Below are 18330 nucleotides of genomic sequence, written 5' to 3' on the forward strand. Positions count from 1 at the left end.
CAGGCTGGATGAGGAAGAGTGGGAGGTACTGGATCGGGTGACATGGCGACACCCAGCCTGAACAAGGAGGACACGAAGGCACCCAGCCTGGAAGAGGGGGGCACGGGTGTCCGGCCGGGGGCCGGAGGGCCAGGCGGTGCCGGCACTGCCCCCGGGGCCGTCCCGCCCGGTTCCATCCTTCCCAGCCCGCCCCGGCCGCCCGCCCGCCCCGCTCCGCTTCGCCTTTCCCCGCGGCCCGGCCGCACTGGGACCGCTATAAATCTGATGGCGGCGGCTGCCCGGGCCGAGCGGGGAGCGGGGCCGCCCAGGTAAGCCTTCCCCCCCCCCGACTGGGGACCGCGCCGGGCCCCACTCGCCCGGAGGACATGAGGTGGCTACGGTCACCCCCCAGCGCACGAAGGACCGCGAGGTGGCGGCGACCCCGCGCTACCCCTCCGGCACCGGGGCCGGGGAGCTGCCGACCGCCACGGGGAGGGCTCCGCCGGTCCCCGCCGCCCTCTTGGCCCTGCAGGCGGGTCCGCACCTTCGGGCCAGCGTGCGTCTCAGCAGCCAGCCCCGCGCCGCGGGGGGACCCCCGCGCCCCCAGGAGTCCGGCTTGCCGCCCGGCCCCGGCATCATCGGCTCGGACCCGGTGGACGAGCAGGTGCTGAGGGCGCTGGTGCTGCAGCTTGGCCTCGACGGGGAGCTCTGGCTCGGCCACCACGAGCTCGACTTCCTCGCGGACCTGCCAGCGGCTGCGGACGCTGGAGAGCGGCTGGGGCGGGGCGCTCCCGCATCGCCCCACCGGGGACCCGCTCTCCGGGGCCTCGCCGTGGGGGCGGCCGCCAGCGCTGCGGGCGGGGTGAGGGCGCAGGGAGCGCTCAGAGCCCGGCCGAGGGCGGGACGGGGCCGCGCTGCCCGTCCCCGAGGCGGAGCTGCCTCGCTGGACCAGGCCGGCAGAAGCGCCGAGCTGCGGTCAAATAGAATCTGTAAGGACCCTTGTCACCCCGCGTGTTGGGTTTGCGTGGCGAGATCTTGCTAGCTAGCGGGGGGGCTGCAGGGCTGTCTGCTGTGAGAAGCTGCCAGAAGCTTTCCCTGTGTCTATCAGAGCCAATGCCAGCCGGCTCCAAGATGGATCTGCGGCTGGCTAAGGCTGAGCCCACCAGCGATGGTGGCAGCACCTCTGGGATAACATAGTTAAGAAGGGGAAAAAAAACTGCTATGAAAACAGCAGCGGAGAAAGTGAGAGAAGAGAAACAACTCTGCAGACACCAAGGTCAGTGAAGAAGGAGGGGGAGGAGGTGCTCCAGGCGCTGGAGCAGAGTTTTCCCTTCAGCCCTGGAGCAGACCATGGTGAGGCAGGCTGTCCCTGCAGCCGTGGGGGCCTACGGGGGCGGGGGGGAGCAGATCCCCACGTGCAGCTCGGGGATGACCCCACACCGGAGCAGGGGGCTGCCCAGAGGAGGCTGTGACCCCATGTGGAGCCCATGCTGGAGCAGTCTCCTGGCAGGACCTGTGGACCCCTGGAGAGAGGAGCCCATGCCGGAGCAGGTTTGCTGGCAGGACTTGTGACCCCACGGGGGGACCCACGATGAAGCAGTCTGTTGCTGAAGGGCTGCACCCCATGGAAGGGACCCATGCTGGAGCAGCTCATGAAGAACTGCAGCCTGTGGGAAGGACTCACGTTGGAGAAGTTTGTGGAGGACTGTCTCCTGTGGGAGGGACCCCAACGCTGGAGCAGAAGGGTGCGAGGAGTCCTCCCAGTGAGGAGGAAGTGATCTCTCCCTGTCCTGGTATCAACCCATGAGCCTTTGCTGTATTTTGTTTCCCCTGCCCAGCCGAGGAGGGGAGTGATAGAACAGCTTTGGTGGGCACCTGGTGTCCAGCCAGGGTCAACCCCGCACACTCCGGCTCTGCCCTTTTCCCTGTCCAGCTCGGCGCTGGGACTGGCGGGCGGACAAGGGGGTCCATCTCTGCGGGAGACCCCGTGGGAAGCGGCCCGGAGTGGGAGGAGGGTCTGCCACCGCAGCTCCCGCCCCTCCTCCCGGCTCTACGGTGGCGCCGGAGGTGCCACCTGCGCGGTGTTCCCATCGCGTCACCCCCGAGGATGAACCTCTGTCCCGCCCGCGCCCCACTGGGGGAGCGATGCTGCGGGGACTCGCCGGGGGCCGCCTGGTGCGGGGCCGCTCCACTCGGCTGCCCGGCGGGGTGCGGGACCCCGGGACCCCGATAGGACACGCCAGCCTCCTCGGGGACCCCAGTCAGGGACCACTCGCCCCTGTGCTGCCTTCGGGAGCGGGCGCTCATGCCCGGAGTGAGGTTCGAGGGGCTGCGTGGGGTCCCAGCTCTACTGGGAGGGGCCGTGGGCGAAGGGAGGTGGTCCAGCACGCGTGTCCCCCCCAGCTCGGCTCCCGGGGCAGCCGGGGTACCTGGAGTGTCCGAGCCCCCCCGCCCCGGAGGAGGGGGGGATGTGCCGTGCCACCCGCGACACCCTCACACCCTCTCCCAAACCGCAGGGGCACAATGTGGGGGGCTGTCCCACGGCACCTGCGAGGGCCGGGAGGGATCCTGTCACTCACCCCACGACCCTCCCCGGGCCCCCTCGGCACGGACACAGCCGCCGGGAGCGCGATGCCCCCGTCGAGGCCGCTTGCAGCGGGGAGGGGACGGGGCACCCCACCTCGCTGCTGGGGGCTGCCCAGAACCCCCTCCCTCACCTCCCGAGGGCGGCATGTCAGCAGAGACACGCACCCCGCCTCCCCTGGCACCGGGCTGTGCTGGACCTCCGGCCCAGCAGGGGGCGCCCCGCGGCGCGTCCGCCCCACCCGCGGATATTAGCGGCGGACCGGAAGCAGTCATCCTTTCCCCTGTGGAGCGCAGCCATGGTGAGGGCGAGGCGCGGACGCTCCCGGCTGCTATCCGCTGCCATCCACCGCCCGCCGCGGGCTGCCGTTGCCCCCGTCGCGTCGAGGGCCGTGGGAGGGAGCCCGCCGCCAGGGCCAGGGTGGAGAGGGAGCCCGGGGGGGGCCGAGGAGGGGCGGCTGGGGGGGCTGGGCCGGGCCTGACGGCGGCCCGTAACGTATCCTGTCGCGTCCCGTAGGCCCGCGGCCCGAAGAAGCACCTGAAGCGCGTGGCTGCGCCCAAGCACTGGATGTTGGACAAGCTGACGGGCGTCTTCGTGAGTGCGGGCCGGGGATGGGGATGGGGATGGGAGCAGGCCCGAGCCCGGGCTGCTCGCGGCAGCGGCTTTTCGCGCTCTCTGCGGGCCCAGGCGGCTTCGCAGTCTCACCAGGGCGTTGCTCGGGCGCGTTGCTTGGGGGCTGGCGGTGAGCTGCGGCAGCTGGGCAGTGCAGGGGGAAAAGCAGAGCTTTGCAAACAGCTTCCGTGTTTCGCCTGTTTGCAAGGGATGTGGTAGTGGGGTCGTTGGCTGCTGTCTTCCAGCTTGCTGCTTGTTGTTTTTTTCTTTCACTAGGCTGGGTCTGTAGATTGTTGTGGTGTTTCAGGGGCTGGTAAGACGGGGGAGGAAAGGCACTGTAAATACCAACAAAAGATATCTGCAGCCTGTCACTGCCTGCGTAGCACTTAAGCTTTATGCAGCTGTCCTCAGGTGCAGCTGCGAGAGCCATCAGGGCAGTAGCATTCTTCCCCCAGGGACAGTCAATGCTGCTGTTGTGCTTGAGCACCCAGCGGAAAGCTTCTGTTTGCAGGCACCCCGTCCATCAACAGGCCCTCACAAGCTGAGGGAGTGCCTTCCACTCATCATCTTCCTGCGGAACAGGCTGAAGTATGCCTTGACAGGAGATGAGGTCAAGAAGATCTGCATGCAGAGGTTCATCAAGATAGATGGCAAAGTCCGCACAGACATCACCTACCCTGCAGGCTTTATGGGTGAGCGGGGAGGGCTGAGGCGGGTACCTTGGGCAGCTGTGCTGCCCTGTGGGGGGGAAGCTTTGTAAAGCTGGCATGATTTTGGGGGAAGGGTGCTTTTGTGGTGGACTTGGAAGATAAGAGAAGTATAAGCAGTTGTTATTTAGTTTAGAGTTGTGCACTGCAATGAATACCAAAGCAAGATATCTCTAACCTGTAACTGCCTGCTTGCATATACGTAAATTGCTGTTCAGACCAGCCTTTGATAGTTCTTGCTAATTTGCACTGTATCACAGTAAAAGTTGTGAGCCTGTGGTCAAGAGGAGATACCAGCCTTGTCATCCATGCTTGAAGCGTTGTTCAGCAGTGTCTAGTTCTTTTTAAATGTGAGCTTCATGCTGAGTTATAGTGTTGGGTAACATAGCTGGTAACAGCTGCTGTTTTATTTCCCCCTCTGAAATCAGATGTCATTAGCATCGAGAAGACAGGTGAACATTTCCGCTTGGTGTACGATACCAAGGGCCGGTTTGCTGTTCACCGCATCACAGCTGAAGAGGCCAAGGTGAGGGGCTTCGGCTTGGTGTAAGTATGGGCCCAGTTGGGTTTGATCGGGGCAATGTTTTCTCTTCGGCATCTCCTGAATGGGAGCTGTTCATAGAACCATAGAATGGTTTGGGTTGGATGGGACCTTAAAGATCATCTATTTCCGGGACACCTTCCACTGGATCAGGTTGCTCAAAGCCCTGTCCATCCTGGCCTTGAACGCTTGCAGGGATTGAGCATCTACACCTTCTCTGGGCATCCTGTTCCAGTGACGCACCACCCTTGTAGTGAAGAATTTCTTTGGTCTAAATCTGCCCTCTTTCAGCTTGAAGCCATTACCCCTTGTCCTGTCGCTCCATGCCCTTTTAAAAACTCCCTCTCCAGCTCCCTTCTAGGCCCCTTCAGGTACTGGCAGGCTGCTATAAGGTCTCCCTGGAGCCTTGGGTTCTCCAGGCTGAACAGCCCCAACTCTGTCAGCCTTTCCTCACAGCAGAGGTGTTCTAGCCCTCACGTCATTGCTATGGCCTGCTCTGGCCCCACTCCAGCAGGTCCATGTCCTTCTTGTGCTGAGGGCTCCAGTTGGCTCTCTGAGAGCTGAGTCCATGCCACGCTTGAGAAGATCAGGGCCTTCAGCACTGGGGTATGAAGCCCTTGGTGGGGGGAAATCTCTTGGTGACATGAGAGGAACTCCCAGATGACTGCAGGTGCGTTGTCTACTGCTTGAAATGACCGCTGTTGGCATGGGCTGGGTTACATTCACAGGGAGCTTTGGGATGGAGATGGCTCTGTTGTGATGTGGTTAGCCTTAATGTCGGGGTCTGCAACCTAACGGTGATCAGAAACATGGTACTGACTATGGTGCAAAAGCCTTGAACTCTTTCCCGGGTCTGTTACGGAAGTGTTCACAAACTCTGGCCCTGGGTTTCGGCAGGGGAGTCCCGCACGTGTTTCTGTAACCCAAGTGTGTTGGCATGCCTGAGTTGCAAGTCTGCGCTCTCCTCCTTACGTCCTTCGTAAGGACAGGCTGTGCAGGCATGCAGTGACACTGAGGGGAGAGCTGGCTGTGCTGTAGCCGTCTGTGGTGTGCGTTTAAGGCCTCCTTGCGATATGGTTTTACCTCTGGCTACCATTGTGTTGACCTGTGAGTCCCAAAGTGTCTGTGAAGGAGTCAAGGGTGAAAGGCAGGAGGGACACCAGGGTGCCCTGGAGGAGTGATACAGGTCTCTTTTGGGTCCTGAAGAAAGGCAGCCTCTGCCTCTGTTGTGTGACCATGGGCTTCAGGGCAAAATGAGGAAACTGCCCTGGCGTAGGCTTTCCTGGGAAAAATGCAGCCAGTGTTGGTGGGGAGGCCGAAGCCCAGGGTGGGCAGCTGTTTCCAAAGAACAGATGTTTTCCAGTGGGGCTGTAGCACAGCCATGTGGCAGCCCTGCGAGAGGCATCGCTGGGGCAGTGAGCTCGGCAAGTCGCTGCCTAGACTCCTGTTGCAAGCCCTTGATGTCTGGGTGTTTTGCTTGGGGTCTGAAGCCTGCTGTGGCTGGTGGCTCTTTGGGGCACAAGAGTCCCCTGGTTCATGGTGCCACTCGCTGCCTCAGCTGAGCACTTTTGGGTTTTGTTTGCAGTACAAGCTGTGCAAGGTGAGGAAGATATTCGTGGCTACCAAAGGAATCCCTCATCTGGTCACCCACGATGCCCGCACCATCCGCTATCCGGACCCCCTCATCAAGGTGAATGATACGGTCCAGATTGACCTGGAGACAGGCAAGATCACAGATTTCATCAAGTTTGACACAGGTAGGTTTGCATTCCATGTAAAACACTGTACTCTTCCTTGAGCTGTGCCAGGGTTTCTGTGGGACATAGGCATCGCCAAGTGCTTCAGTGGCCGCTCTGTGGGCCAGTGCAGATCTGTCCCTGCACTTCTCCAGGGATGCTCCTCAAAGAGCCTGGGCAAAAGCGCTTCACCATGGTACCTGGTGCCAGCTCTTGTCACACCTGTCTTCCTTCACCCCAGGTAACCTGTGCATGGTGACCGGCGGTGCCAACTTGGGTCGTATTGGAGTGATCACCAACCGGGAGAGACACCCTGGCTCATTTGACGTGGTTCACGTAAAGGACGCCAATGGCAATAGCTTTGCCACCAGGCTTTCCAACATCTTCGTTATTGGCAAAGTAAGCCTACGCGGACACAAGGCGGGTGGGTTCTCTCCTGTTGTTGGGGGCTTCCGGCTGAAGCAAAGAGGCTTGGTGTCTTCTGTAGGCAGCTGCCTTCCCACACAGTGAAGCTTTGGTGCTGGCATCAGTTTGGGCTCCACTCCCTGTGGTTCTGCCTGCTCTAGGCTGACTGCTCTGAGAAGAGGAAGCATTTGTAAACATAGGAGTGGGGATGTTTTCAACAAGCAGCCCAGTGTTTTTTTTAAACCTGAGAGTTAGGAGCTGAGTAGTGCTCAGTGCTCAGATCTTGATGTGACCTGGGCAGCTGCTCTGACTGGGAGTGCCCTCGCCCTCAGTGCCTGTGCTGTCTCGCCATTCCTGGTGGGCTCTTTTGTCGAGGTTGGAAAGGGGTGGTGTTTTGGTTTTGGCTGAAGCGCATTTCGTATTGGACGTGACCGAAAGAGGCAGGTATAGGCCTGTACACCTTCGGCACCTTCCTAAGGGGCTTCTGCTGTGCCAATGCCATGGCCATGTGTATGTGGCCCACCATGGGCAAGGTTGGCTTCTGCTGCTTTTCCCACCTGAGGGGGAGAGCTCTGCCCCTGTCTGGGTTTCATGATGTGAGGTGGCTTCTTTTCCCTTGCTGCAGGGCAACAAGCCGTGGATCTCCCTGCCCCGTGGAAAGGGCATCCGCCTGACCATTGCTGAAGAGAGAGACAAGAGACTGGCAGCCAAGCAGAGCAGTGGGTGAACTCCAACTTGGGTTGGCAATGGTCCTTTCAGTATATTAATTAAACCATTTACCAAATGGCTGTGTGACTGGCTGGGGAGCATCCCAGGGTTGGGGGGAACCATGTCATGCCAGTGTGAAGCCACACTCTGCTCTCCAGAAGGGCCTGCTGATCTGGGGAGACTCCTGGCAATGTGAGCAACTGGCAGAGCCATTTTCCAGAATGGCGAGGAGGAGCAGTGGGAGAGCCTCCATGCTGGTCCGTCCCTGGGAAGGTCTTGGCACAGATGCTCCTGGATGTTGTTTCCAGGGACATGCTGGAGGAGCAGGGGACTGGGAAGAGCCAGCTGGGCTCTCTCTGGGGCTGCACCTCAAATACTGCGTTCAGTTTTGGGCCCCTCAGTACAAGAAGGACAGTGAGGTGCTGGAGCTTGTCCAGAGAAGAGCAATGAGGCTGGTGAGGTGTCTAGAGAACAAGTCTTATGAGGAGCAGCTGAGGGAACTGGTGGTGTTTCATCTGGAGAAGAGGAGGCTGAGGGGGCACCTTATTGCTCTCTACAGCTACCTGAAAGGAGGCTGTAGTGAGGTGGGTGTTGGTCTCATCTCCGAAGTAACTAGTGATGGGCCGAGAGGAAATGGCTTCAAGTTGCACCAGGGGAGGTTAAGATTGGATATTAGGAAAAATTTCTTTATTGAAAGAGTTGTGAAGCATTAGAACAGGCTGCCCAGGGAAGTGGTGGAGTCACTGTCCCTGGAGGTGTTAAAAAAAATGTAGATATGGCACTTTGGGACATGATTTAGCAGCCATGGTGGTGTTGGGTTGATGGTTGGACTGGATGATCTTAGACATCTTTTCCAACCTTTATGATTCTATGAGATTGCCCCCAGTCGTGGGGCTGAGCAGAGAGGGGAGGCTCTGTGTCCAGTGCCAGGGCTGGGTGGTGCGTTGGCTGGTCAGTTGGGCTCTGAGTGTGCTGGTGCGGCATCCGGAGCCCAGTTGGCGATTGCTTACTGGGAAGGTCCCTCATGGCCTGCTCTTCTTCAGCGCCTTTCGTCCGGAGGTGGAGCATACGAGGCATCACGCTGACAGCCAGGACAAGAACGGGTTGCTGGGGACCTCAGGAAGTCCAGCAAAGACAAGCGGCAGGCACCAGCCCTGGGATGGGCTGACACCCGCAGGAGGTGGGGCCAGGGGTGGGTGGCTGGAGAGCAGCAGTAGCTGTGGGAAAGGCCCTGGAGGCCGGGGTGGGCAGCGTGCCCAGGCAGCAAGGGCAATCCTGCGGCCCGGGCTGTGCTAGCAAGGACATGGGTGGCACTGTGGGGAGGGGGTTCCTCTGTGCTGCTGCGCCCAGGGGAGGCTGTGCCTGGGCACCGGGTCCCCCACCACGGGGGTTTTTCCCCAGGAAGGGATGGTCAGGGCATGGCCAGTCCTTGTGCACACAGTGCTACTGGTTTGGCCTGGGTGCTGCCCTTGCCCAGGGGTACTCAACCTGGGGAGGTAACTGGGTCGTCCTTGGGCATGTCCCTGAAGCTGGACGAGGGTTATGGGGCTGTGCGTCGCCTGTGCTCGTAGGCCATACCTGCACAGGGAGAGCAAGAGCACAGGCAGGGGAGGGAAGGGATGTCAGCAGGATGACACGGAGGGTACCAGGCATCTACCTGCCACACACACCCCAGGTGCTGCGCCTGTTTCTGGTGTCTTGGGTTGCCCAGTGCTGGCCACACATACCTGGCTCACCTAGTGCCAAGGGTCCTGAGCTAATGGAGAAGCCACTGTGTCTCCTTCGTCATCTGTTGCTGGGGCAAGCTGTGGTGTGCCAGCATCTGCCGGAGGGTTTTGAGGCAATGAAGAAGCCACTGCATCCTTATGTGCTGCCGGGGAGACAGTGGCTGTGCTGGCCTCTCCTTGATGGTCTCCAGATCCAGACATGGGAGAAGCCATGTTTTTTCCACCCTTATTTCATTCACTCGTCCTCACCTCTACTCAGCCACAGTGCAGTTCCCAAGTTCAAAACTTCCAGTTTCTCATTGACAGCCCTGGTTTTATCCAGAGTCCCACTCCACACCCTTCCCAGCCTCACCTGGAGGGGTTGCTGCTCAGCAATATCTGTAGCTGAACAGCTGTGCACACGCAATGTTCAGGAGGTGAAAGCAGACACACATCACCATTGGCTTCCAGCTCTCCACCTGCTTGTGCCCTGCACCGAGGAGGAAGAAAGCTCCTATGTCAGCAAGTTGCAGCTGCAGCGCCCACGCACCGGGAGAGTCGTAAGAACAAATTTCATGTGCATTACACACGCAACAGGCAACTTGCACGTAATTTAGCCAGTGCCTGCTCTGAGGTCAGTGAGGCAGGCGGTGTCCAAGGGGCTCTTTATGGGAGCTGTCTGCGGGTTTGCACCAGGACAAGGCTAGAGCAGAGCCATGTATGTGGCTGTATTATAGGATGTCCTCTTTCGCTTTCAGCGTGGCTGTGCTGGTGTCACACTCTACAGCACAGCACCTTCAAGCCCTTACGGCAAGCAAAGTACCACTCTGTCCAAAAGACCCATTCTTCTCTTAGGACCGTGGGCTGTTACCCAGCGCCCGCTGCTGCCACCCGGTGACCAAAATGTGGTACGGCGGCTCGGGGGACGCGCAGGTGCGGTGGTGCTGTGTGACCGAGCTCGCTGCTGCCACCCGGTGACCAAAATGCGCTACTGCCGCTCTGGTGCAGCAAGATGCAGTGACACTGGACGGCGCTGGCCCAGGGATCCAGAAATAGCTCGACTCTGGTAATGTACAGGCTAAAGAGCTACAAGAATGGCGGGGAAGAAACTTAGAAGTGACTTTCTTACAGTGTGTGGATGACACATTATTGGGCACTGAAACTGAAATGCAGGTAAAAATGCTTCTGCTAGCTTGTTGAGCTGTTTGGGCCTAGCAGTGTATCAAGTGTCACAGAAAAAGGCCCAGCTGGGCAAAAAAACCAGGGACTTACATGGGTTTTGAAATTTCTCAGGGGGAAAGGCCACTGAGCCCTGATCGAAAAAAGCTTTTTGCAGAATCTCCCTTCCCAAGACAGAGAGAGTTAAGAGGATTTCTTGGAATGGCCGGCTCGCGTCACATGTGGATTCTGAATTTTGGTCTCATGGCTAAACCTCTGTATGAGGCAGTTAAAAGATCAGATGAACTACTGACTGGGGGTCTCGATTGTCAAAAAGATTTGATGATGTAAAAAGGGCCTTGATAAGTCCCCCTGTTTTGGCACTGCCAGGTATAGCTAAGCCTCTTGCATTATACGTGCATGAAAGACTGCACGTCGCATTGGGAGCTCTAACACAAATTCTCAGATTGGAAAAGACTCGTGGCCTATTTTTCCAAACAATTGGATCAAGTGAGTCAAAGATGGCTGCCTGTCTCCAAGCATTGGCTGCCAGGTATTATTAATCCAAGAAGCCAGAAAGCTAACCATGTGTCGGAAGATTTTATGTGCTTCATGCAGTGACAGCAGTGTTGGAACAACGCAGATGTCACTGGTCATCTCTTAGTCAGATGGTATGAAGCCGCATTGCTAGAACAGGATGACATGAGTATGAGAATTTCCAATTCTTTAAATCCTGCCTCTCAAAACTCTAGATCATACATTATATACTGATGGTAGCATCAGAAAGGAACATAAATCCAGATATACAATAGTGACTTTGGAAAAGGTATTGTAATCGGGACCATGACCGCTCAAAAGGCTGAACTAATCACATTAACAAGACCCTTGGAGTTATCAGAGGATCAACATGTGAATATTTATCTAAATATACATTTGGAGTGATCCATGCTCATGGAGCAATCAAAAAGACACTGAGGGATGGTGGATCACCAGTAACAAACAATATTGTGACACAAAATTGGGAGGAATGGTGGATACACCAGAAGGCTGTGCTGCCATTCAGTGAGACCTGGGCAGGCTGGAGAGTTGCGCACAGAGGAACCTGATGAAGTTCAACAAGGGCAAGTGCAGGGTCCTGCATCTGGGGAGGAACAACCGCATGCATCAGTACAGGCTTGGGGCGGACCTGCTGGAGAGCAGCTCTGTGGAGAGGGACCTGGGTGTCCTGGTGGATGACAGGGTGACCATGAGCCAGCAGTGTGCGCTGGCTGCCAAGAAGGCCAGTGGGATCCTGGGGTGCATGAGGAGGAGTGTGGCCAGCAGGGCGAGGGAGGTTCTCCTTCCTCTCTGCTCTGCCCTGGTGAGGCCCTATCTGCAGTGCTGTGTCCAGTTCTGGGCTCCCCAGTTCAAGAAAGATGAGGAGCTACTGGAGAGAGTCCAGCGGAGGGCAACGAGGATGAGGAGGGGACTGGAGCATCTCATGAGGAAAGGCTGAGGGAGCTGGGCTTGTTCAGCCTGAAGAAGAGAAGGCTGAGAGGGGACCTCATATATGCTTATAATATCTTAAGGGCGGGTGTCAGGAGGATGGGGCCAGACTCTTTTCAGTGGTGCCCAGCAACAGGACAAGGGGCAACGGGCACAAACTGAAGCAGAGGAAGTTCCAGCTGAACACGAGGAAGAACTTCTTCACTTTGAGGGTGATGCAGCCATGGAACAGGTTGCCGAGGGAGGTTGTGGATTCTCCTTCTCTGGAGATATTCAAGACCTGCCTGGACAAGGTCCTGTGCAGCCTGCTCTGGGTGACCCTGCTTTGGCAGGGGGGTTGGACTAGATGACTCACAGAGGTCCCTTCCAACCCCTAACATTCTGTGATTCTGTGATTTGGTAACTGCTCCCATGATAACAAAATTATTGCAGCAAACCCACAAAGGAAGTCATAAAGGAGCTGCAGCATTGATTGTTAGCATAAAGGATTATGCAATGGGACTTAAAATGAGAAGATATGCAATTCAAGTAGTAAAGCAGTGCATAATTTGTTGTAAGAATAATCCAAAGATGGAATCTAGGCCTCCACCTGGAGAGGTAATACTGGGAAATTTTCCAAGGGAATGCTGGCAAATTGATTTTTCTGAATTACCACAATGTAATCAATGTAACTGTCTTTTGGGTCTTACAGATATATTTACAAGGTGGCCAGGGAAGCCTTGTCCTGTCACATCAAGCAGGCTAGAGAGGTAAAGTACTATTGGAAAAAGTAATTCCAGAGTATTAGAGATAATGTGGGACTTCTGGTTCCTGGTTGCAGTCCATACTACGATCCTTGGGACTCATGGGGCCGGGAGCTTTGTTAATGAAGATAGGACTAATATTCATGTCTGGTTTTATGTGGTGTTTTTTTATGGTTTGTAGCCTTATAATCTTTTTAATATGTGCATATTACTATCACTCTCACTGTTCTGGATGACCTGTCTCATCTCCTCTGATACTGGGGAACAAGGTGAAAATATCTCACATAATCCAGCCTGGGAACTAATTCAAGGGTTCACACGCATTTGGAACCGCACTGACTGAGGAGTTTGTGTTCAAATTCCTAAATCTTCAGGAGAAGGTATTAGCTTTTCTGTCATTAATTTTAATTCTAAAGGACGTGAATGTAATCACAAAAAAACTGTACTGCCAACTGTACTTGGGATAGAATGAAAGCTCTGTTTGAGAGCCAATATGGTGTCGCTCTTGCTCTTGGTGGAGCCTGAAGGGTGGAGCAGGATTCATTTTACCAAATTTCTTCAGAAAATTGGACTAATCTTTGGAACAAAGTATGTTCTAGATGGAACGTGAGTGACCCAGTAACTCCCATACTGGAAACTCCATTTATATACATGTAAAGGTAAATTGAGTAAACTGGAACCTAAAATAATTCCGGAAGAAGTATTGGGTGATAGGCCTCTGGGATACCAGAGTGTTCTTGGAGCAGAGGGCCCATGCAACAACGTGGCCGAAGGGGTGAGTAAAGGTGGAGACGACCCCAGGAAGTTTCCGGAGCAGGAAGAGGAGGAGGAATCCCAGGTTTTGCACGGAACTGGTCATTGCAAATGGTTCAATGTGAGAATGGGATTCGGGGTCATCTCCATGAGCAACCAAGAGGGAAGCCCCTTGGAGTCTCCGGTTGATGTCTTCATACACAAAGGCAAGATTGACATGGAAGGATTTAGAAGCCTAAAAGAAGGAGAACCAGTGGAATTTACTTTCAAGAAACCTTCCTAAGGTCTTGCAGCAATATGGGTAACAGGCCCTGGTGGGAGCCCCTGTTTAGGAAGTAAGATATGACCAAAAGGGAAAACAGCACAAAAGAGAAAACTAGAGGGATGCAGATGCTGTAACTGTGGTGGCCTTGACCACCGTGCTAAAGAATACAGTCTACCTCCACTGCCAAAGAAATGCCATTACTTTCAAAGCATCATGCACGTGGTGGCTGACTGCCCCCATAAACTCTCAGGAGAGCAGGTCGGAGATTTCAGAGTGCTCGAGCAGGTCACCACAGGAAGCTTCATCGAGTATGGGAGTAAATGAATTGTGCATGGACTGACTGAGAACCTTATTTCTATGGTAAATGTAAGCAAAGTTACATTCTGTTCAGCATAATAATCTTAACAATTTCAGTTTTTCTATTTAGGCATTTATGTAATCATCATGTGTTGTTTAATCCTGGGCTCATTGTTGTTAAATGGAATTGAGTTAGTAACAGCCTGGAGAAATCGGGAAGATCCGTGGGCTCAGTGTGTGCATTTTATAATAATACAGAAAACAGTGAGGATAGACACGAAATGCAAAAGGATGACACCTCGTAAGGATTTCAAGAAATTTGGTTGTGGCTGATGTCCTGGTTCCTGATTTGTCATTTTGGATTAGGAAATTAATCACAATGGGAATTTCAGTTATTGTTACTTTACTATGTGTAGTCGTGATTGTGCAGTGCTGTATCGAATGTAGTTTGTTACCTGTTGGTAAGTCGATATAGCGGGACTTCAGTAAAATTAGTGATACGCAAGTCCCGAAGGGGGGGATTGTTATCCTAAAGGCCTTGGTATAGTCAGAAGGGCAGGACTTCGTTGCTTATTCAGGAATGCGTTTGAAACCTTTGCCTTCAAGCTACCACAAAGAGGAAGAAAAGGAGCCTTTAAATGAAGGCAACTGTCCTTGAAGGAGGTAAGAACACTCCGAGAAGCATGCTTGTTAACGCCTGGTTGGTTTTAGCTGGTTCTGGCAGAAGAGTAGTGTCCGAAAGTAACCTATCCCCTTCATTATACCACATTATAATAGCAAAAATCACACCCCCCTGGGGCAAAGACAAGGAGCGGCGGGGGTGCGGCGCCGTTTTGGGCACGGTGTCCCCGCAAGCCGAGGCCCGCAGCTCCCGCGGTGTGCCGGGATCTGTAGTGCTGGGGCGCGGGCCTGGCGGTCGGCCGCGCTGCTCCCCGGGGCATGCCGGGAGGTGTCGTTTGCAGGGACTCGGCTGCCGGGCAGCCTCAGTGCTCTCGGGCATGTGCGGCGAGGCGTTGTCCTTGGTCCCGCCACAGCCGCCGCTGCGCGGGACAAAGGGTAGTTCTGTGGCCGGTTCCGTGTGTTTCTGCAGCCTTCCTGCTGCGCCCGGTCCCCAGACAGCGGTGCGGCCGCGCCTGGAGAGCGCGTGCCGCAGGGCTCGCTACTGCCACCCGGTGAGCAAAGTGCGGTACTGCGGCTCGGGTGGCGCCAGTGCGCGGTGGCGCCGTGTCCAAGAGCTCGCTGCTGCCACCCGGTGAGCAAAGTGCGGTACTGCGCTCGATTCATGTCCCCCAGGCAATGAATGATAACATCTTTTCAGTGTTTGACATAAGACAAATGCTCAAGAGGCAAACTGAAGGGAGGAGTTGCCACAATGGACGCCTGGAATCTCAGCCCATATCTACACGTATAAATGCAGTGGTGCCTAGCCAGGCCGAAAACTGTGGTCCGGCCTCTTCCATGCTTTTAAACTCTCTCAGCTTCCAAAACAGGATGGCTGCATGCAAAGCTGTCGTACTGGGACTGGTCCCTGGCTCCTACCGACTCTGAGGAGTGGTTTGTAACTGCAAGACTGAGGTACCGCAGAAGGCTTATTTTATGCAGTGAAGTGGTACACAGGGTTCTTCTCAGGGGGTTTATTTGAATATGTTATTGAAATAGTCTGGGTTTAATGGATCAATAAAAGCGTAATTCTCCATGCAAGGCTGCTGTGGCTTACATTAATTTCATAGTGACTACTTTATCTGTTAAAGATAGAGAAAATAATATTTACTAATTTATATTTTAATGTTATTATGAAAAAGGCTTCATTCCCTCTGAGTTTTCTAGTTAAGCAATTTTTAAATTAAAACAGAATTGTTTCACAGTTTTCTATTTAATTAAAAAAAAAAGGTCTTCCTGGATGACAAATTTTCATAATGTTCTGTATGAAGATGAGAGTCAGCTATGAAGACTTTACGATTTCAGATACCCAGGCAAGTGTGTTCTGTGTGATTCTGGAGGCCGTAGACTTTGAAATGATGTGATGTCAGGCTTGATGTGCATTTGATGATTTAAATCAAACCTGTCAAGTTCTCACCGGTAAACACAATACTCTCTTTCCAAAAATGGGGAAGAGATAATGAGCTGGATGTGAGGACTTCTGAAAATGCATCTAGGGGATGTTTTAAAGAACCTTCTTCCTACTGCGAGTTCCAGCTCAGGGTGGTCTCATCTCCTTATCCAAATGATCTCTTAATGGTAAAAGCTGAAAGACCTATAAGGGAAGGGTTTTTCACAGGTCTGCTGTAGCTCGCACTGCCTCAGAAGTAAAAGAGATTGATCTGAACCTTCATTCCCGCTTTTGAACAGCAGTCAATTCAAATTGCCAGTATCCATGTCTCCTCAAGCAATTGTAAATCACTGCAAATTTCTCAGCTTCTGAATGATTTTTACTTAAAGTTTATTATCTTGGTCTCGGCTTATATGACTGCTTGCTGCTGAAGTTGATAATAAATCATCTTCTGTATAGGAATAGCAGTGTTAACTGGCCTTATCACCTGCCTAAGAAACAGAACTTGCATTGAAGTCTTGACTTCATATAGGTGTGATGTTCGAGAGCGTGAACCTAGGCACTCGGATCTCTGGAACTGAGTGACATTTGCAGTCTCCTGTAGTATCAAAGCAAAATTCCATTCAGTTTGCTAATAATCTACTTGTCCTTGTTTCAGTATTAAAAATGAAGGATCCTTAGATATTTCTTTTTTTTTTTAAATATATCCTTTCAGTATATACTTACAGCTTGTTAATCAGGAAAAAAAAAAGATGAAAATGTTTAAAAGTGTGTATTTTTTGGTAAGTGGCAAGGGAGGTAGACGTTTACAGCGTTTGCACACACCTGAAAGAATTCTTTGGGCTTTTCTTCTTCCCTCCCATCCCCAGGTCTCCTTCTCTTCTTCTCCCCAACAAAATTGTCATCAGTCCTTGGCTGGCATCTCTAGCTCCTGGCACAGCTGGGGCAGAGACGTGAGCTCTCAATGGTTGGAATATGAATCCTCCTCCCGCAGCTGACTCCTTTTTCAGTGTGGAAGAGCATGGTTAAGCTCTGAATACCTCCCTCACAATCCGCGTGTGGAATCTTATTCAGAATTAACAAGCATTTTGAAAATAGAATTCATTATGTCTTAAGAGCAAACACAGATAAAAAGAAGCGAAACTGTCAAGCTGTTTGTGTGATTTGGCAAACCTCTGCTTCTCTGGGTGGAAAGTGCCTTAGCCACTGTGCAAGTCCTGCTTTTCTGTATGTGGTTGTTTAGAACAATGCAGCGGTTGCAACCGAGAGTAGGGAACAGCCATAGCCGAGAAAAATAGTTGTGTTTTCTCTAAACACTCACCTGGTGTTCCCAACTACTCCTTGGTTACCATTTCACTTTCAGATTGTCTTTAAACCCTTGGAGGTGTTAGCGTTTATACTCAGTCATACCTGGGCATGCCTTACTCTAATCTGATGGGGAAAACTAATATGGCTGCCAACAACTATCCTAAATTTGAAAGATCTTCTACAGATCGCGTCTGCGTAATATCAACATACCACCAGTGCCATGCATTCAGAAGTCACCTGGTTCTGGACAACAGTTTTCTGTTTCAGTTTTCTAATTTAGTAGGTTTTGCGTGTTTAGTATTTACTCAGGTTTTCTTCCCTACAGCCATACAGGCTACAAATACCTTCTTTAAAATGCAAACAAACCAAATTTCTCTCAACTTTAAAAGTTAGGATTCAGAAGACACCTCCCCACAGAACTAATGTATCTGGAGACTCGTGAGAAATCATGGCTTTACCACATCATATCAAGTAGACCTCACGGGCAGAGGTACTCCAGAAAGATTTTGTCTTAAGCGCAAATGAACTCGACTGAAAAAGAAGACAGGCCATCTTCTGCAGTGACACTCTTAGGTAAGAGCTATATGTATTTTGAATAGATTCTGTTGTTTCTGTAAATAACACCGGCTTATGGCTGAGACACTCCAAAGGTAGAACACTTATCTTGTCAGATATGTAAGACAGCAAATCAAAGGCTACAAATAACCAATAATAACAAATAACCCAAGAATACACATTGCCACCTAAAAGACCCAACAACACACAGTGCCACCTAATACATACAACAACACACATTGCCACTTAAAGACCCAACAACACACAGTGCCACCTAAAGGATTCAACAACTCATTTTGGCACCTGAAAGACCCAACAACACACGTTGCCACCTATAAAAATACAACAACACACATTGCCACGTCAAAGACCCAAGAACTCGCTTTGTCACCTACAACATGTAACAACTCATTTTGCCACCTAAAAGACCCAACAACACACATTGCCACCTAAAAGACGCAACAATACATATTGCCATATGAAAGACCCAACAACACACATTGCCACTTAAAATATCCAACAACTCACTTTGCCACCTAACAGACCCAACAAGACACATTGCCACCTAAAACATACAACAACACATATTTGCACCTAAAAGACCCTACAATACACTTTGCCACCTAAAAGACCCTACAACTCACTTTGCCACCTAAATGACCCAACAACACACATTGCCTCCTAAAACATACAACACATATTGCCACCTAGAACATACAACAACACACATTTCCACCC

General features: G+C 53.1%; 1 protein-coding gene across 1 annotated transcript; it reads left to right on the plus strand.

Annotated features, from left to right (window-relative positions):
* The first annotated feature begins 2781 nt into the window (after positions 1 to 2781).
* Positions 2782 to 7348, plus strand: RPS4X (ribosomal protein S4 X-linked). Its single transcript, XM_075435709.1, has 7 exons — positions 2782 to 2864; positions 3080 to 3157; positions 3687 to 3867; positions 4311 to 4408; positions 6009 to 6180; positions 6401 to 6558; positions 7190 to 7348. The coding sequence occupies exons 1-7, from the start codon at positions 2862 to 2864 to the stop codon at positions 7289 to 7291; spliced, it is 792 nt and encodes a 263-aa protein (XP_075291824.1). The 5' UTR covers positions 2782 to 2861; the 3' UTR covers positions 7292 to 7348.
* The last annotated feature ends 10982 nt before the right edge of the window (positions 7349 to 18330 follow it).

This window comes from Opisthocomus hoazin, chromosome 14, assembly GCF_030867145.1.
Source record: "Opisthocomus hoazin isolate bOpiHoa1 chromosome 14, bOpiHoa1.hap1, whole genome shotgun sequence".
Lineage (NCBI taxonomy): Eukaryota > Metazoa > Chordata > Aves > Opisthocomiformes > Opisthocomidae > Opisthocomus > Opisthocomus hoazin.